Source organism: Oncorhynchus mykiss, chromosome 2 (genome assembly GCF_057628025.1).
Source record: "Oncorhynchus mykiss isolate SJ-2025 chromosome 2, ASM5762802v1, whole genome shotgun sequence".
NCBI lineage: Eukaryota > Metazoa > Chordata > Actinopteri > Salmoniformes > Salmonidae > Oncorhynchus > Oncorhynchus mykiss.
The window spans coordinates 89,968,852-89,987,113 of NC_143023.1; the positions used below are offsets into that span (position 1 = coordinate 89,968,852).

The 18,262-nt window shown below is 44.5% G+C and overlaps 1 protein-coding gene across 1 annotated transcript in view; it reads left to right on the plus strand.

Annotated features, from left to right (window-relative positions):
* LOC110502295 (cortactin-binding protein 2) overlaps window positions 1-18,262 on the plus strand; it is a 103,365-nt gene that overhangs the window by 65,938 nt on the left and 19,165 nt on the right. Inside the window, 5 exon segments of the mRNA XM_090215595.1 lie at window positions 11,985-13,411; window positions 13,413-13,438; window positions 16,384-16,470; window positions 16,473-16,589; window positions 18,018-18,094. Of these exon segments, the coding sequence (XP_090071721.1) occupies window positions 11,985-13,411; window positions 13,413-13,438; window positions 16,384-16,470; window positions 16,473-16,589; window positions 18,018-18,094 (1,734 nt within the window).

Consider the following 18,262-nt stretch of genomic DNA (forward strand, 5'->3'; position numbering starts at 1 on the left):
ACGACCAGCCGGATTGGGAAGCAACCCTAGATTTGTGTTGGGACTATATCTTGTGGAAGGATGAGATAGTATAAATAAATTCATCAAAATAAAGTTTTTAATTTAAAAAATATATATACATATTTGAAAATGTAACCCGTTATATAAAAGTGACAATGCCCTCGAAGCCGGTGTTTGAAGGATATATTGGCATGGTTTGCAGGCCCCCGCCTTCTCATCTCGGGCCTAACAAAACCTTTACCAATATATGACCGACCGGCTCGATTCGTTCTTATGTAGCAGAATTTACCAGCTACATCTGTCAACAGCTGTCGTGTTGCAGTGACATCATGAACATTTTAATGAAATGGATACGTGCATAGTGGAGTCTTTTGTTAAGACATGTAGCTAGCTAGCTAAACAATGAACCATAATCCCAACTCATGACGTTACTAACCTGCATGAATCTGCAGGTAACTAACCAACAAGGTTCAATGTTAGCTAGCTAACATTAGGCTATAACTGACAATGCTTCTGTCACAGATGCCATGGTTGCCCTTAGTTTGAAAATGTAATCCGTAGACATATGTTCTCCTAAGCTATCATACTCCAACTCCACTGATTTCAAAACTCGGTCCTACAGAAAGTGGAGAGCAACACTTATGCAGTTCTACTACACAATGTTTTTTTTAAGCCGCGTTAGACAGGATTACCTACACATACTGACCAGCTCAAATAGACAGAAGCATGGCAAACCAATCCAAACTCATCTCTCGGCATGTCCAGCCCACTCATTATCTCAGCAATTTTAACAATTTAATTCGTATTTACAGATGGCAAACAAGTTTGTTGTTAAGGCACATGAAAGTTCACATGTTCCAGAAGGCATTTCTGCCAAAAAACTAATTTTGATAATTAAAAAAAAGTGTACGTTCAAGGCTCTCCTTTGAAGTAGTGACGCGCGACATACGCCTAGTTTCCTGAAACGAGTCACGTATATCCTCCAAACACCGGCTTCTCAGGCATAATCACTTACAGTGCCTTTGGAAAGTGTTCAGACCTCTTGACTTTTTCCACATTTTGTTACGGTACAGCCTAAAATGGATTTAAAAAAATAGTTATCCCCAGAAATCTACAAACAATACCCCATAATGACGAAGTGAAAACAGGTTGTCGAAATTGTAGCAAATTTATTTCAAAAAATTTACAGAAATACCTTATTTGAGTTAGGTTTAAATGATATTTTGTCTATTTTCAGAAGTGAAACAGATGTTAGTGTGTAGCTTCCTCCACTGTCCCTGTACTGGGTGTGAACCAGTGATCCTCTGTTGTAGACACATGTGACTGTCCTAATTGACAACATACCAACTGTTTGAGCTATCAAGAAATACCTGATTTGATAGCTCCATCAGTGACATTGTGGAGTGACTTTACGGTACGTTCCTAAGTCCATTACTCAGCCCTTTCAAACTGACTACACAGTGAGTGACCCCAGCCGTTGAGCTGAGCTGTCGATCCCGAGTCACGGAACCAGTGAAACACCCCTTTCAAACTGACTACACAGTGAGTGACCCCAGCCGTTGAGCTGAGCTGTCAATCCCGAGTCACGGAACCAGTGAAACACCCCTTTCAAACTGACTACACAGTGAGTGACCCCAGCCGTTGAGCTGAGCTGTCGATCCCGAGTCACGGAACCAGTGAAACAGACGTCAGTGTGCTGCTAACAGTGTAGCTTCCTCCACTGTCCCTGTCCCCATACCGAACCAGTGATTCTCTGCTCGCAGACACACGTTTGACCTATAGAAAAATAACTACAATTTCAAGTTAGCTGTGGAGTGAGATTAAGGTACGTTCTTAACTTCGTTATAGAAGGAAACTCTCTCTCTCCCATGTTTACACCAATCCAATGCTTTTTAAATTTTGTTTAAAAAAATTGAATGAACTTAAATACCTAGATGATTTTTTCCCCTGTTAGCTAGTGATAGTGATGCACAAGCTAGGCCTATTTGAAACATCGCCATCTACTGGTCATATTTATCCACCAGCTTCAGTAGCTTGAAAACCCTCAAAACGCTGAACATAATTCATGATGGTTTAGATTTGACTTTAGTTCGTTTTGGAGTCAAAGATAATAGTTTTAGTTTTTCATACAGGTCTGTTATTTATTGTTTTTCAGTTTACCACTCTTTTTTCATAATTCGTTTTCATTTTTGTTTCAGTTTACTATAATAACCTTGGAACACACACATAGAGACAAAAGCGGCACACACACTTAAATATCCCCCCTCCCACACACTCCCTCATTCACCCTGCCAACCTCTCATACATACACCCTCGCCCACTCCAACCCTCAACAACTACCTCTCCTGGAATATAGAAAGAGAGGGAGAATAAGAGAGAGAGTGAGTAAGAGAGAGAGAGAAAGAAGCGAGAGAGAGTAAGAGAGAGAGAAGCGAGTAAGAGAGAGAGGGTGAGTAAGAGAGAGAGAGAAAGAAGCGAGAGAGAGTAAGAGAGAGAGAAGCGAGTAAGAGAGAGAGGGTGAGTAAGAGAGAGAGAGAGAGAGAGAGAGAAAGAAGCAAGAGAGAGTAAGAGAGAGAGAAGCGAGAGAGAGTGAGAAGCGCAAGAGAGAGAGAGAGAGAGAGTAAGAGAAAGAGAGAGAGAGTGAATGAGAGAGTAAGAGAGAGAGTGTGAGAAGCGCAAGAGAGAGAGAATAAGAGAGAGTGAGAGAGAGTAAGAGAGAGAGAGAGAGAATAAGAGAGAGAGTGTGAGAAGCGCGAGAGAGAGAGAATAAGAGAGAGAGTAAGAGAGAGAGAGAGAGAGTAAGAGAGAGAGAGAGAGAGAGAGTAAGAGAGAGAGAGAGAACACATCTGGATGTAGAGTTATTTATATATCCCGAGACTCAGAGGTCTGGACATGCATATGCTAGGGTTGGGCGTTAGCCTATTTCAACTTGACTGGCACCGCGCAGTAAAACAAAGAGTCTCACAGCAGGGCAGCACAACAAGTGGCATTCAGAGTAATTGGCCTAATCCTATTTGCTGTAGCTATTTCAATACTTACTGTGCCTTCGGGAAAGTATTCAGACCCCTTGTCTTTTTCCACATTTTGTTACATTACAACATTATTCTAAAACTGATTAAATTGATTTTCCCTCATCAATCTACACGCAATACCCCATAACGACAAAGCAAAAGCAGGTTTAGATTCAGACCCTTTATTCAGTACTTTGTTGAAGCACCTTCGGCAGTGATTACAGTCTTGATTATTCTTGGGTATGATGCTACAAGCTTGGCATACCTGTATTTGGGGTGTTTCTCCCATTCTTCTCTGCAGATCTTCTCAAGCTCTGTCAGGTTGGATGGGGAGTGGCCGGGCCACTCAAGGACATTCAAAGACTTGTCCCGAAGCCACTCCTGCGTTATCTTGGCTGTGTGCTTAGGATCATTGTCCTGTTGGAAGGTGAACCTTCGCCCTAGTCTGAGGTCCTGAGTGCTCTGGAGCAGGTTTTCATCAAGGATCTCTCTGTACTTTGACGTGACGCTTGGCATTCAGGCCAAAGAGTTCAATCTTGGTTTCATCAGACCAGAGAATCTTGTTTCTCATGGTCTGAGAGTCTTTAGGTGCCTTTTGGCAAACTCCAAGTGGGCTGTCATGTGCCTTTTACTGAGGAGTGGCTTCTGTCTGGACACTACCATAAAGGCCTGATTGGTGGAGTGCTGCAGAGATGGTTGTCCTCCCGGAAGGTTTCCATCCCCACAGATGAACTCTACAGCTCTGTCAGAATGACCATCGGGTTCTTGGACACCTCCCTGACCAAGGCCCTTCTCCCCTGATTGCTCAGTTTGGCCGGGCGGCCAGCTGTAGGAAGAGTCTTGGCGGTTCCAAACTTCCGTTTAAGAGTCCACTGTGTTCTTGGGGACCTTCAATGCTGCAGAATTTTTTTCGTACCCTTATTCCGATCTGTGCCTCGACACAATTCTGTCTCGGAGCTCTATAGACAATTCCTTCCACCTCATGGCTTGGTTTTTGCTCTGACATGCACTATCAACTGTGGGACCTTATATAGACAGGTGTGTGCCTTTTCAAATCATGTCCAATCAATTGAATTTACCACAGATAGACTCCAATCAAGTTGTAGAAACATCTCAAGGATGATCAATGGAAACAGGATGCACATGAGCTCAAATTCAAGTTTCATAGCAAAGGGTCTGAATACGAATGTAAACTATGACATGACCCATCACCTTATGTATTATTGCCCCACAGTTGCAAAGTGACTTCCCCAAAAAACACACACAAATATATTCTACACAAATGGCTCCTAGCCTCCCACGAATGCTTTCTGTCTCTAACACTAAAACTAAAATGAAATCATATAAAAACTAAATATAAATATTTTTTTATACGCCTTAAACAAAATAAAAAATATGCAAATCAGGTCTGAAAAATAACTGAAACTAAACTGAATTTTTTTTTAAATCCCCAAATGAATAGAAATAAAAGTGAATATAAAAACATGAAACTATAATAACCTTGGTGTCATCCATGCAACTGTAAGTGTGTGCAAGTGTGTAAGTGTGTAAGCGCACCTGTGTGTGATAAGTGATAATATCACAGCTCTCCTTGTCCTGCTCCTGAACCCCTCCACCAGTCACAGAGCCTGCTCCTAAACTCCTCCACCAGTCACAGAGCCTGCTCCTGAACCCTTCTACCAGTCACAGAGCCTGCTTCTGAACCCCTCTACCAGTGACAGAGCCTGCTCCTAAACCCTCCACCAGTCACAGAGCCTGCTCCTGAACCCCTCCACCAGTCACAGAGCCTGCTCCTGAACCCTCCACCAGTCACAGAGCCTGCTCCTGAACCCTTCCACCAGTCACAGAGCCTGCTCCTGAACCCTCCCAAAAGTCACAGAGCCTGCTCCTGAACCCCTCCAACAGTCACAGAGCCTGCTCCTGAACCCTCCACCAGTCACAGAGCCTGCTCCTGAACCCCTCCACCAGTCACAGAGCCTGCTCCTGAACCCTCCCAAAAGTCACAGAGCCTGCTCCTAAACCCTTCCAAAAGTCACAGAGCCTGCTCCTGAACCCCTCCACCAGTCACAGAGCCTGCTCCTGAACCCTTCTACCAGTCACAGTTCCTGCTCCTGAACCCTTCTACCAGTCACAGAGCCTGGTCCTGAACCCATCCTCCAGTCACAGAGCCTGCTCCTGAACCCTTCTACCAGTCACAGAGCCAGCAGATCCAGAGACTCTCCAACTGGGCTTGTCTGGCCGCAGAGACACCTCTGTTAGCCAGCACTCACTGTGTGCTCCAGATAAGCACTGAGACACACAGCCGGCCAGCCAGGCCAATACTGGACAATAGCCAGGGGAGGAGGAGGAGAGGGAAGGATAGAGGAGGAAAGAATGGGAGAATGAGAGCAGTAGAGGAAGAGTGGGAGGCGAAGGAGGAGTATTGACACAGGGATCCTGTTCCAATACTAATTCTGTTCCAAACCGTTTTGCTACAGTGTGTCCCACTGAACATGAACCAGCCATTGACACAATAAAAGCTGCTACCGCTCCATTGTGACCCAGTGTCACTACAGCAGCACAGCATGGAGTCTAAAACACTAAAATCTCTTGGCTAATTTTCTCCATTACCTCCCTGCTTGCCCCCCTTACTCCCCCTTTCCTTCCCTGAATGTCCCCCATTGTCATCAGTAGGAACTGATTACCCCAGCCCCTTCTCCATCCCTTCCTCCCTCTCTCTCTCCAACACCCCTCACCTTCCTCACCCTCATTCTCTCCTTTCCACTCCTGGAATAAATCACCAACTTACCATCGTTGTTATGGTGACCGGTCCTTTGCTTGCATGGTTGTAGCTAGCTATTACATTCGCCACACACCAGAACATGACAACAACACGAGAAATATGAAACAAATCGTTATCGCTGGCCCTTGAATAATAACATACTGTGACATAACCTGAACAAAGCCATTTGAGTTGTATAGCTCAAGTCTTGGTTGCTAGACTGCAGAACAAAGCCATTTGAGTTGTATAGCTCAAGTCTTGGTTGCTAGACTGCAGAACAAAGCCATTTGAGTTGTATAGCTCAAGTCTTGGTTGCTAGACTGCAGAACAAAGCCATTTGAGTTGTATAGCTCAAGTCTTGGTTGCTAGACTGCAGAACAAAGCCATTTGAGTTGTATAGCTCAAGTCTTGGTTGCTAGACTGCAGAACAAAGCCATTTGAGTTGTATAGCTCAAGTCTTGGTTGCTAGACTGCAGAACAAAGCCATTTGAGTTGTATAGCTCAAGTCTTGGTTGCTAGACTGCAGGACAAAGCCAACGTTTTATTCTATACCATGTTTATGCATGTTTCTCTGAGTAAGCTTCTTGGAGTATTGATGTGTTTTAAAGCCATGTATGTAATACGCTTTGGTGGACGCAGCCTTTAAGGCTGTGTGCTGGCATAATGAAGGCCCTGCATCATAGATGATTCATGAAGAACAGGGTAGAGTTCAATCCATGAGGTGGCACACATGATGTTGGTGAGGTGTATACGTGATGTTGTTGAGATGTACACAGGTTGTTGGTGAGGTGTATACATGATGTTGGTGAGGTGTATGTATATATGATGTTGGTGAGGTGTACACAGGTTGTTGGTGAGGTGTACACATGATGTTGTTGAGGTGTACACATGATGTTGGTGAGGTGTACACATGATGTTGTTGAGGTGTATACATGATGTTGGTGAGGTGTACACATGATGTTGTTGAGGTGTACACATGATGTTGTTGAGATGTACACATGATGCTGGTGAGTTGTACACATGATGCTGGTGAAGTGTACACATGATGCTGGTGAGGTGTACACATGATGCTGGTGAAGTGTGCACATGATGCTGGTGAAGTGTACACATGATGTTGGTGAGGTGTACACATGATGCTGGTGAGGTGTACACATGATGCTGGTGAAGTGTGCACATGATGCTGGTGAAGTGTACACATGATGTTGGTGAGGTGTATATATTATGTTGGTGAGGTGTATATATTATGTTGGTGAGGTGTCCATATTATGTTGGTGAGGTGTACACATGATGTTGGTGAGGTGTACACATTATGTTGTTGAGATGTACACATGATGCTGGTGAAGTGTACACATGATGCTGCTGAAGTGTACACATGGGGTGGACAATACAAGTAAATGAAATGGTCCTATAGGGGTAATAAAGACTATTCTAACAAGACATTATCCTAAATGGGAGAAATTACAATATTTGATCAAGTCAACAGATCTCACCATATTACTGTATAATAATACTATTAGAAGTGCTTCATTTAAAAAGGATGTCATTGCTGTTCAGCTTCCTAGAAGCTATTCAGATTCATAACAATGACATAGCAGTGACTCAGTCAATCAGCCAGAGATGATATGTGTTCATTCCAGTGAAGATTATAGGGGGTTATGTTTGAGGGGGGGGGGGGGCAGCCAGGCAGCATAAAGGATATCAGCCTCAGTCTCAGCCTCGTTGTTTGGGCTTGTTTGAGTAGCGGGGCAGGCAATCGCTCGGAATGTCCAGCTAAGCCTGTACCCTCTCTGCCAACGCACAGCTAACAATAGCAGCCGCACTCCAGATATAATCGCCCGGGGTTGACAAGACATTGTAATTCAATCATGTTTAAAACTTTAGATTCCCTCGTCCTTTTTGTGTCTGTGTGAGCGTAGTTCATCCAGTAACTGTTTCTTCTTGTGTGGTCTTTTACATATTGACTCACTGTTTCTGCTGTTTCTCTGTAACTAATAATTCAATCCCTATTCTAAAATGGAGGGGCTATTATTGGTGTGTTGTAATGGGCCTAGTTTGTAATGAACCTCTTGGGAGGTTCCCATTGCTTGGAAGGCAGACACAGTGTGTCCTTTATTTAAAGGGGGAGATCAAGCTGATCCTAACTGTTATAGGCCTATTTCGATTTTGCCCTGTTTATCAAAAGTGTTGGAAAAACTTGTGCAATCTAGTTTCCGCTCAGGTTATGTACGTGTCACTGCAACCTAAAGGTCCTAAATGATGTCTCCATTGACCTTGATTGTAAGCAATGTTGTGCTGCTATTTTTACTGACTTGGCCAAATATTTTGACAAGGTAGACCATTCCATTCTTGTGGGCTGGCTAAGGAGTATTGGTGTCTCTGAGGGGTCTTTGGCCAGCCACTGCCTGTCACCAAGGGAGTACACCTCGGCTCGATCCTAGGCCCCACGCTCTTCTCAATTTACACCAACAACATAGTTCAGGCAGTAGGAAGCCCTGTCATCCATTTATATGCAGATGATAGTCTTATACTCAGCTGGCACTTCCCCAGATTGTGTGTTAAACACTCAACAGCAAAGTCTTCTTAGTGTCCAAGAAGCTTTCTCTGCCCTTAACCTTGTTCTGAACACCTCTTAAGCAAAGGTCATGTGTTTTGGTAAGAAGAATGCCCCTCTCCCCACCGGTGTGATTACTACGTCTGAGGGTTTAGAGCTTGAGGTAATCATACAAGTACTTGGGAGAATGGCTAAACTGAACACTGTCCTTCTCTCAGCATATATCAAAGCTGCAGGCTAAGGTTAAATCTAGACTTGGTTTCCTCTATCTAAATCGCTCCTCTTTCACCCCAGCTGCCAAACTAACCCTGATTCAGATGACCATTCTACCCATGCTAGATTACGGAGACGTAATTAATAGATCGGCAGGTAAGGGTGCTCTCGGGCGGCTAGATGTTCGTTACCATTCGGCCATCAGATTTGCCACCCATGCTCCTTATAGGACACGTCACTGCACTCCATACAGTACCTTCGGAAAGTATTCAGACCCCTTGACTTTTTCCACATTTAGTTAGGTTACAGCTTTATTTTTGAATTGATTAAATTGCTTTTTACCCTCATCAATCTCCACACATTACCCCATAATGACAAAGCAAAAACTGTTTTTTTAGACATTTCTGCTAATGTATTAGCCTGTTTGGGCTAGGGGGCAGCATTTTCACTTTTGGATGAAAAGCGTGCCCAGAGTAAACTGCCTCCTACTCAGTCCCAGATGCTAATATATGCATATTATTATTAGTATTAGATAGATCTTAGATATAATTATTATATTATTAGATAGAAAACACTCTGAAGTTTCTAAAACTGTTTGAATGATGCCTGTGAGTATAACAGAACTCATATGGCAGGCAAAAACCTGAGAAAAAATCCAAACAGGAAGTGGGAAATCTGAGGCTTGTTTTTCAACTCATCCCCTATTGAAGACAAAGTGGGATATTGGTCATATTGCACTTCCTAAAGCTTCCACTAGATGTCAACAGTCTTTAGAACATTGTTTGATGCGTCTACTATGAAGGGGGGCTGAATGAGAGGGGAATGAGTCAGAGGTCTGGCATGGGCTCGTGACGCGCGGTCATGAGAAAGTCACCTCTTGTTCCATTGCTTTTCTACAGACAATGGAATTCTCCGGTTGGGACATTATTGAACATTTATGATAAAAACATCCTAAAGATTGATTCTATACATCGTTTGATATGTTTCTACGACCAGTAATATAACTTTTTGGATTTTTCGTCCGACATTTCCTCTGGAATTGCCCACGCCTCGTGAGTTTCGATTTGTTTACTAAACGCGCAAACAAAAGGAAGTGTTTGGACATAAATTATGAACTTTATCCAACAAATCAAACATTTATTGTGGAACTAGGATTCCTGGGAGTGCATTCTGATGAAGATCATCAAAGGTAATTGAATATTTATAATGCTATTTCTGACTAATGTTGACTCCAACATGGCGGATATCTGTTTGGCTTGATTTGTCGTCTGAGAGCCGTACTCAGATTATGCTTTTTTAAAATTGTATTTGTTTAAATCTGACACAGCGGTTGCATTAAGGAGAAGTTTATCTAAAGTTCCATGTATAATAGTTGTATCTATTATCAATGTTTATTATGAGTATTTCTGTGAATTGATGTGGCTCTCTGCAAAATCACTGCATGTTTTGGAACTACTGAACATAACACGGCAATGTAAAATTAGATTTTTGGATATAAATATTAACTTTATCAAACAAAACATACATGTATTGTGTAACATGAAGTCCTATGAGTGTCATCTGATGAAGATCATCAAAGGTTAGTGATTAATTTGATATATATTTCTGCTTTTTGTGACAACTCTCTTTGGCTGGAAAAATCGCTGTGTTTTTCTGTGACTTGGTGGTGACCTAACATAATCATTTGTGGAGCTTTCGCAGTAAAGCATTTTTGAAATCAGACACTGTGGCTGAATTAACGAGAATTGTATCTTTAAAATGGTGCCTAATACTTGTATGTTTGAGAAATTAGATTTTTGAGATTTCTTTTGATTGAATTGGAATTTGTTCTGCTAGCGGAACCCCGTTCCCAGACAGGTTTTAAAAATAAAAAACTGAAATATCACATTTACATAAGTATTCAGACCCTTTACTCAGTACTTTGTTGAAGCACCTTTGACAGCGATAACAGCCCCGAGTCTTCTTGGGTATGACGCTACAAGCTTGGCACACCTATATTTGGGCAGTTTCTCCCATTTTTCTCTGCAGATCCTCAAGCTCTGTCAGGTTGGATGGGGAGTGTCGCTGCACAGCTATTTTTAGGTCTCTCCAGAGATGTTTGATCGGGTTCAAGTCCAGGCTCTGGCTGTGCCACTCAAGGACATTCAGAGATTTGTCACGAAGCCACTCCCGCGTTGTTTTGGCTGTGTGGCTTGGCTTGTTCTGTTGGAAGGGGAACCTTCGCCCAAGTCTGAGAACCTAACCGGTCTGGAGCAGGTTTTCATCAAGGATCTACTTTGCTCCGTTCAAGTCTCCCAGTCCCTGCCGCTGCAAAACACCCCCACAGCATGATGCTGCCACCACCATGTGTCCCCATCTGGTTATTGGTCACCTCCCTGACCAAGGCCCTTCTCCCACGTTTGATCAGTTTTGCCGGGCGGCCAGCTATAGGAAGAGTCTTGGTTGTTCCAAACCTCTTCCATTTAAGAATGATGCAGAAGTTTTTTGGTACCCTTCCCCAGATCTGTGCCTCAACACAATCCTGTTTCGGAGCTCTATGGACAATTCCTTCCACCTCATGGCTTGGTTTTTGCTCTAACTTGCACTGTCAACTGTGGGACCTCATATAGACAGGACAGGCCTTTCCAAATCAATTGAATTTACCACAGGTGGACTCCAATCAAGTTGTAAAAACATCTCAATAATGATCAATGGAAACAAGATGCACCGGAGATCAATTTTGAGTATCATAGCATAGGGTCTGAATACTTATATAAATAAAGTATTTATTTTAAAACATTTAATACATTTGCAAAATATTTAAAAAAAACAGTTTTTGCTTTTTCATTATGGGGTATCGTGTGTAGATTGATGAGGGGAATTTTTTTAAAATCAGCTTTAGAATAATGCTGTAATGTAACAAAATGTTGAAAAATGGAGGGGTCTGAATACTTTCCGAATGCACTGTATATTGTCATGTCATGTGGGGGCGTGAATGTGACATGAAGGTTTGTGGTGTGAAGGATATTCCAGATGTGGGTGCCCTAGCTATATCTGAGATGTTTAGTGTAGGTGTGATCTGGGCGTGTGTGTGTATGTGTATGTCCTGACTGACATGTGTTTGTGTGTTGCTGAAAAGTGAGTTTACTGTAGATAATCTGAGCTCCTGACTGTTGGTGTAGGTGTGATCTGGGCGTTTGTATTAGTATGTTCTGACGCATGACTGAGGGGGTATAGAGGGGGTAAGAGTTACAGTATGTTTGGGATAAGAGTTATAGTTCTGATGTTTGGGATAAGGGTTACAGTATTACAGTTTGGGATAAGGGTTACAGTATTACAGTTTGGGATAAGGGTTACAGTATTACAGTTTGGGATAGCTGTGTGTCGTTCTGTCTGTCTGCCATATAGTATGCGTGTGTTTTCTAAACGACATCTCCTCTGACTAACTTGTGGTCTATCTATCTCTCAGCTGGAGATGGAGAAGCTACAGCTGCATAGTCTGGAGCAGGAGCACCGTAAACTAACCGCCCAGCTAAAGGACGAGCGGGAGAAGAACAAGCACATGGTTATGATGCTGGTGAGGGAGTGCAAGCAGCTGGCGACGCGCGTGGTGGAGGAGTCGCAGCGCTTCGACGAGATTTCTGCCCGGCTGGATGAGGAGAGCCGCTTGGCCGGGCGGTTGCAGGAGGAGATGACAGCAGAGAGGCAGCGTGGACAGCAGATGGAGGCCAAGATGGAGAAGCAGCTGTCAGAGCTGGACACTGAACGCGAGCAGCTGCGTGCCAGGCTGGGCCGAGAGGAGACAGAGAGCCTGAGCCTGCGCCGGCAGGTAGAGCAGCTCAGGACTGAACGGGATGGTAAGGACGTTAAAGACGGTAAGGATGGTAAAGCCGGTATCCCAGCCCGACCGGCTGCAGCTACTGCTGTGAATCCCACCGCTACCACCAACCCCCCACCTCCCAAACACACAGCATCTGTTGCTGTGGCCACAGACCCAGTCAGCTCCCAGACGGCCTCCTGCCAAACGGACCTGCCCCCTCCAGAGGCCGAGGGGCAGAAGAAGACGATCCCCCTCACCATCCCTGTCAAACCCACTCCCACCAACTATGCAGGCCTCAGCCTGCCTAAGACGCCCAGCGCAGGCCGGGGGCTGGTCCACAGCAGCTCAGGAGGACTTCTTCAAACAGGGGAGAATGGAGCCGAGGGCCAGATGCCCCATGGTGGGTTGTACTCCCCTGCCCCCACTTCAGCCCTGCCCATGGGGGTGAGCCCTCGTGTCCAGGCTGCCCGCTACAAGTTCCAGGAGCAGGACCAAAACGGCACATCCTCCCAGAGCAGCCCGCCAACCCGTGACCTATCCCCCACCAACCGAGACAACTTTGCCGCCAAGCAGCAAGCGCGACACACCGTCACGCAGGTCCTCTCACGCTTCACCAGCCCCCCAGCAGGTGGCCCCGGAGCCCTCCGTCCCGGCCTGCCCCACTCCACCTCAGAAGGGGGGCCCTTCCCTGGCCGCCTGGGCCACCCCATCGGCCTCAAGTCCCCCACAGTGGCGAGGATCGACCGGGGAAACCCGCCCCCTATCCCGCCCAAAAAGCCGGGTCTCTCCCAGACCCCCTCCCCTCCCCACCCGCCCATCAAAGTGGTGGGGGACAGCAACCGTTCCCCCGGGGCGGGGTTAAAACCCGGCACGCCCCAGCTGCCGCCCAAACCCGCCCTGGACCTGGTCCCAGCTTTGACGGCGTCTCAGGTGGGTGCCTGCCCCCCCGCAAGGGGGGTGAGGGGGCTGCACCAGGCCACGTGTGCAGAGTGCCCCCCCGCCAGCGCTGCCATCACTGTCAGTAGCCCCTCCTCCATAAACCCCTCCTCCTTCTCTAGCATTCCATCCCGTAGCCCCAGGCAGCCCCCTGGCAACAGCATCAGGTAAAGGGGCACCACTCTCCCCCTACCGCTCACCCCTTACTGCCTCTACCTCTCCGCTCCAACTATCTTTCCAATGCTAGGCTAACCTAGCCTACCGTAGGATTCAGGCCATAAGGAACCTGCTTTAACCACAGGAGTCCAAAGGAGAACACAAGCAGGGGCAAAGGAGAACACAAGCAGGAGCAGGGTCAGTCATGTTAACTCTTGCTAATTGTTGCAGTGACTGTATCCCTCTCGGCCCTAAACCGGCCACTGCTTGAGACCTGATCTCTCTGTATGCATACGTAATCCTCCTCCCGCTCCTTCTGGAGCCTGTTGTCTCCCTGCTTCACCAGAGTCCTATTCTGACACGTTATCCCCCAGCTAGCAGCTGTAAACAGACTAGTGGCAGGCCAATATCATGTGCCTGCAGGGTAAAGGGTCAATAGCTAGGCTAGCTATCTCGATGAGTGTTACACCAGTGTTATTTGAGGCAATGAGGTTTTAAGGCTAAGTTTTCCCTGTTCAGATGGGTGTGTAGGGTTCCTGTGAGTAACCCCCTCTTCTCTGAAGCTGATGCCAGAGGCTGCTCTCTCCCCTCATCCCCAGTCCACTAGCATGCTTCTTCCTCTTCATCATCATCACCCCTCTCCATACACACACTACCTCCTCCCTCTGACCCCTGTCCATTCCATTTTCCTTCCTGTTTCAACTCCATATTCCTGCACTCTGTATGTTATGATGTACTTACAGTTTCATGTGGATGTTTATAGTGCTATGAATGTAATATTCTTGTTTCTGTTTATATTGCAACATGGGTTTATCGTCGCAATTGGTTAAAAAAGCACATTTCATAACACATTTCAAGCAATCGAGTAGAGAAGTTGACGCAAGTCCTGTTTGTTTTATTTCGATTTTATCCCAATGTGTATGGATGAGAAAAGTGCTTTATAGAATTTTGACTGAAACAAGTGAGGAACGTGTTTGTTTTCTCTACTGATTCCATTTATTTCATGAAGGGATATATCAGCATTTTAGGGTAAGGTTCACGTCAGATCTCTTACAAGTAAAATTTGTCTTAATGTTACAATATGTTGGCTAAAATGTCATCATTACCTAGAAGACTTTTTTGCCAAAACACACTTCTATTAAGACTATACTACAACTGTACTATACTAAGTCTTCCTCCACAGCAGAGAAACAAATTTGACTCTCACCTCAAAAGACCAAACTGAACACCAGCTTTAATGTCACCAGTAGTTTCTGTTACTTCAGTATCCCAAAACAGTAACTTAGTCAGACGTCTTGGAAAGCGCAACGGTAATGGCTGTCAACCGCTGATGTCGTTAAAATAATCAAATACACTTCCCTTCCTTTCCTGCCCCTCTCCTTTTCAGTCTTTCAGACAAGGGTGTAATCTTCAGCTCTTTTTGCTCCAAACTGAACACTTTTCACCTGCATGTCCCGAGAAGTGCCAAATAACCCATGACGTTCCTTTATAGCATTGTAGCTAACAATGGCCTTCACTTTCCCTCCCACCCCATCCATAGAGTAGAGTTTAGCATTTTGCTACATATTAGCGTTATACAATACTGTGCCTTTTAATTGCAAATTTAAGTTCTAAAGTGCATTGGGAAAGTATTCAGACCCCTTGACTTTTTCCACCTTTTGTTACATTACAGCCTCATTCTAAAACTGATTAAGTCATCATTTCCCCATTCTACATACAACACCGCATACATTTTTGAAAATGTATTAAAATACAAGTTAAAATATCACATTTACATAAGTATTCAGACCCTTTACTCAGTACTTTGTTGAAGTACCTTTGGCAGCAATTAAAGCCTCGAGGCTTCTTGGGTATGACGCTACAAGCTTGGCACACCTGTATTTGGGCAGTTTCAGTCTGAGTGACCATTAGGTTCTTGGTTACCTCCCTGACCAAGGCCCTTCTTCCCCGATTGCTTAGTTTGGCCAGGCAGCCAGCTCTTGGAAGACTCTTGGTGGTTCCAAACTTCTTCCATTTAAGAATGACGGAGGCCACTGTGTTCTTGGGGACCTTCAATGCTGCAGAAATGTTTTGCTACCCTTCCCCAGATCTGTACCTTGACACAATCCTAAAAAGCTTATTTCTCTCAAATGTTGTAACTATTTTTTTTTACATCACTGTTAATGAGCATTTCTCCTTTGCCAAAATAATCCATCTACCTGACAGGTGTGGTATATGATGAAGCTGGTTAAACAGCATGATCATTAAACAGGTGCACCTTGTGCTGCGGACAATAAAAATTCACTCTAAAATGTGCAGTTTTGTCACACAACACAACAGGGATTGGCAACTGGCATGCTGAGTGCAGGAATGTCCACTAGAGCTGTTGCCAGATAATTTAATAATAATTTCTCTACCATAAGCTACCTCCTCGTTTTAGAGAATTTGGCAGTACGTCCATCCGGCCTCACAACCACAGACCACATGTAAACACACCAGCCAGAACCTCCACATTCGGCTTCTTCACATGCGGGATCATCTGAGACTAGCCACCGGACAGCTGATGAAACTGAGGAGTAATTTCTGTAATAAAGCCCTTTTGTAGTGAAAAACAAATTCAGTTTGGCTGGTCCTGGCTCCTGAGTGGTTGGGCCTATGCCACCCCAGAACCACCCATGGCTATGCCCCTGCCCAGTCATGTGAAATCCATAGAATAGGGCGTAATTTATTTATTTCAATTGACTGATTTCCTTATATGAACTGTAACTCGGTAAAATCTTAAAAATTGTAGCTTGTTGCGTTCACATTTTTGTATATTTTTGTTCAGTATAGATTAATGCATTCATTGTCTTTTAAGCTCTAACCAGACTGTGTTGTGGAACTCAGGTGTTGTGGTGTTCATCTCCCTCATTCCCCTTCTCCTCTCTATCAAAGTTTCTCTGCCATGTTCAACCTTGTCCCCTCTAACTCCTGTTAGGCTGGCGTCCCTCCATAGTCCCCTCGCTAAACTGCGGTGGGCCCGTTGCCCTGGACGACGGGCGCCCCCTGCTCCTCCAAGCTGCTTCCCAGGAAATGTCACTTTATTGTCAATGCTGCTTAACCGAGATCCAACGGATAATATTAGTCTCCTTGAAGACCACCCAACCTCTGCTTTGTTTTCTGCTGCTCAAAATGGACGCTCAGGTACAGTGGGACAGTCATAAGCTGTGTTCGAATACTCATACTAACCTCATTAACCGTACTATTTGTGACGAAAATGTAGTATGTTGTATGCTTATTGGTCATAGTATGGATATAGTTAGTATGCTTATTGATCATAGTATGGATATAGTTAGTATGCTTATTGGTCATAGTATGGATATAGTTAGTATGCTTATTGGTCATAGTATGGATATAGTTAGTATGCCAAAAGTTCCTGGATGTCGTACTAAATTCGCGAAAATACAAAGTACACAAGCAGTGCACACTATTTCAGTGCTTTTAGGGCCCGTAATGCAATTCTTCAGAAAATGGGCTAACCACCTCTGTTAGGGCAAGTAAAATGGTCAGAGTGAGGTGTTCTCTCATTTGTGTCTGGAAGTAGCTAGCAAGCTAGCAAACATTAGCCAGTTAGCTTAGGTGCTTCATTGCAGTTGTGAGGTCAGAACGCTCAGATCAAGCCTACTCCTCGGCCAGAGGAACGTACAGTGTGCGCTCCGAATTTACGAACGGACAATCTGACAAAGCTCTGAATTTACGAAGGTCCAGAGCGCACTTTGGCACTCCAGATTGAATTTACGATGACACCTGAAGTCGTATAATGTCTAACTAGTCATTTGTTATGCTAACAAGCTAGCAAGAGGTTGCATAGCAACAACATCTACTTCCGGGAAAAAGAGGTGAAGCGCTGAGTACGCTCAACTGAAAGGATCCCGTTTGTTTACAGTATACTAAAATTAACTAATAGTATATAGTGTGTAGTATATACTCATTAAGTATGTAGTATACAGTATGTTAGTATGGGTATTTGAACACAATGAGCTCCTGTTAAATTACTACTGTAGTTGTGATATTGTAGTATTAGTGTTCTATATGCAATTCTATGGGTGCAGTCTCTCGAAGATATTCAGAATCCATTCATATTAGTCAATATGGTTATTGTAATCGACATTAAGCACAGAAGTACTGTAGACAGACAACATGGGAAATGTGGCCTCAGGGGACAGAGATGCTGCTCACTCAAGTGTCTCAGAGAAAGCCCCTGTATTCCACTCTTGGGGAATACACGCACACACACACACACACGCACACACACACACACACACACGCGCGTGCGCGCGCACACACGCACACACACACACACACGCACGCACGCACACACACACACGCACACACACACACACACACACGCACACACACACTACCTATTGCAGCTAAGATTTGAAGCCTTTCTGTCATGTTTGATATTGTTCTGCCATTCAAGGATCATTGATCTATAAACAGTACTGAAGGTTAACTGTTAAACCTACTATTATCATGTCATTTAAAGGAGAAGACAGAGAGAGCACAGCACTGAGAAATCAATGGTTACTTCTCTCTCCCCCTGTCCCCCTCTTTCCCCTCCTCTCTCAGACTGCGTTAACCTGCTGCTGACTTCAGGGGTGTCTACTGATGTTTCTGATTTAAACGCCTTTACATGGACACCACAGGTTGGTCCACAACACAACACAACTAACCCCTGTCAATCACTGCTATATACAGCAGCCTCTTTAACCTTTTTTAACCAGGGTCACACAGAGTGTTTCTTGGTAGTCTTAAACCAGTCTACTTTGAAACAAAAGTGATTACAAAAAGAAGACATGTCAGAGTTGAAATAC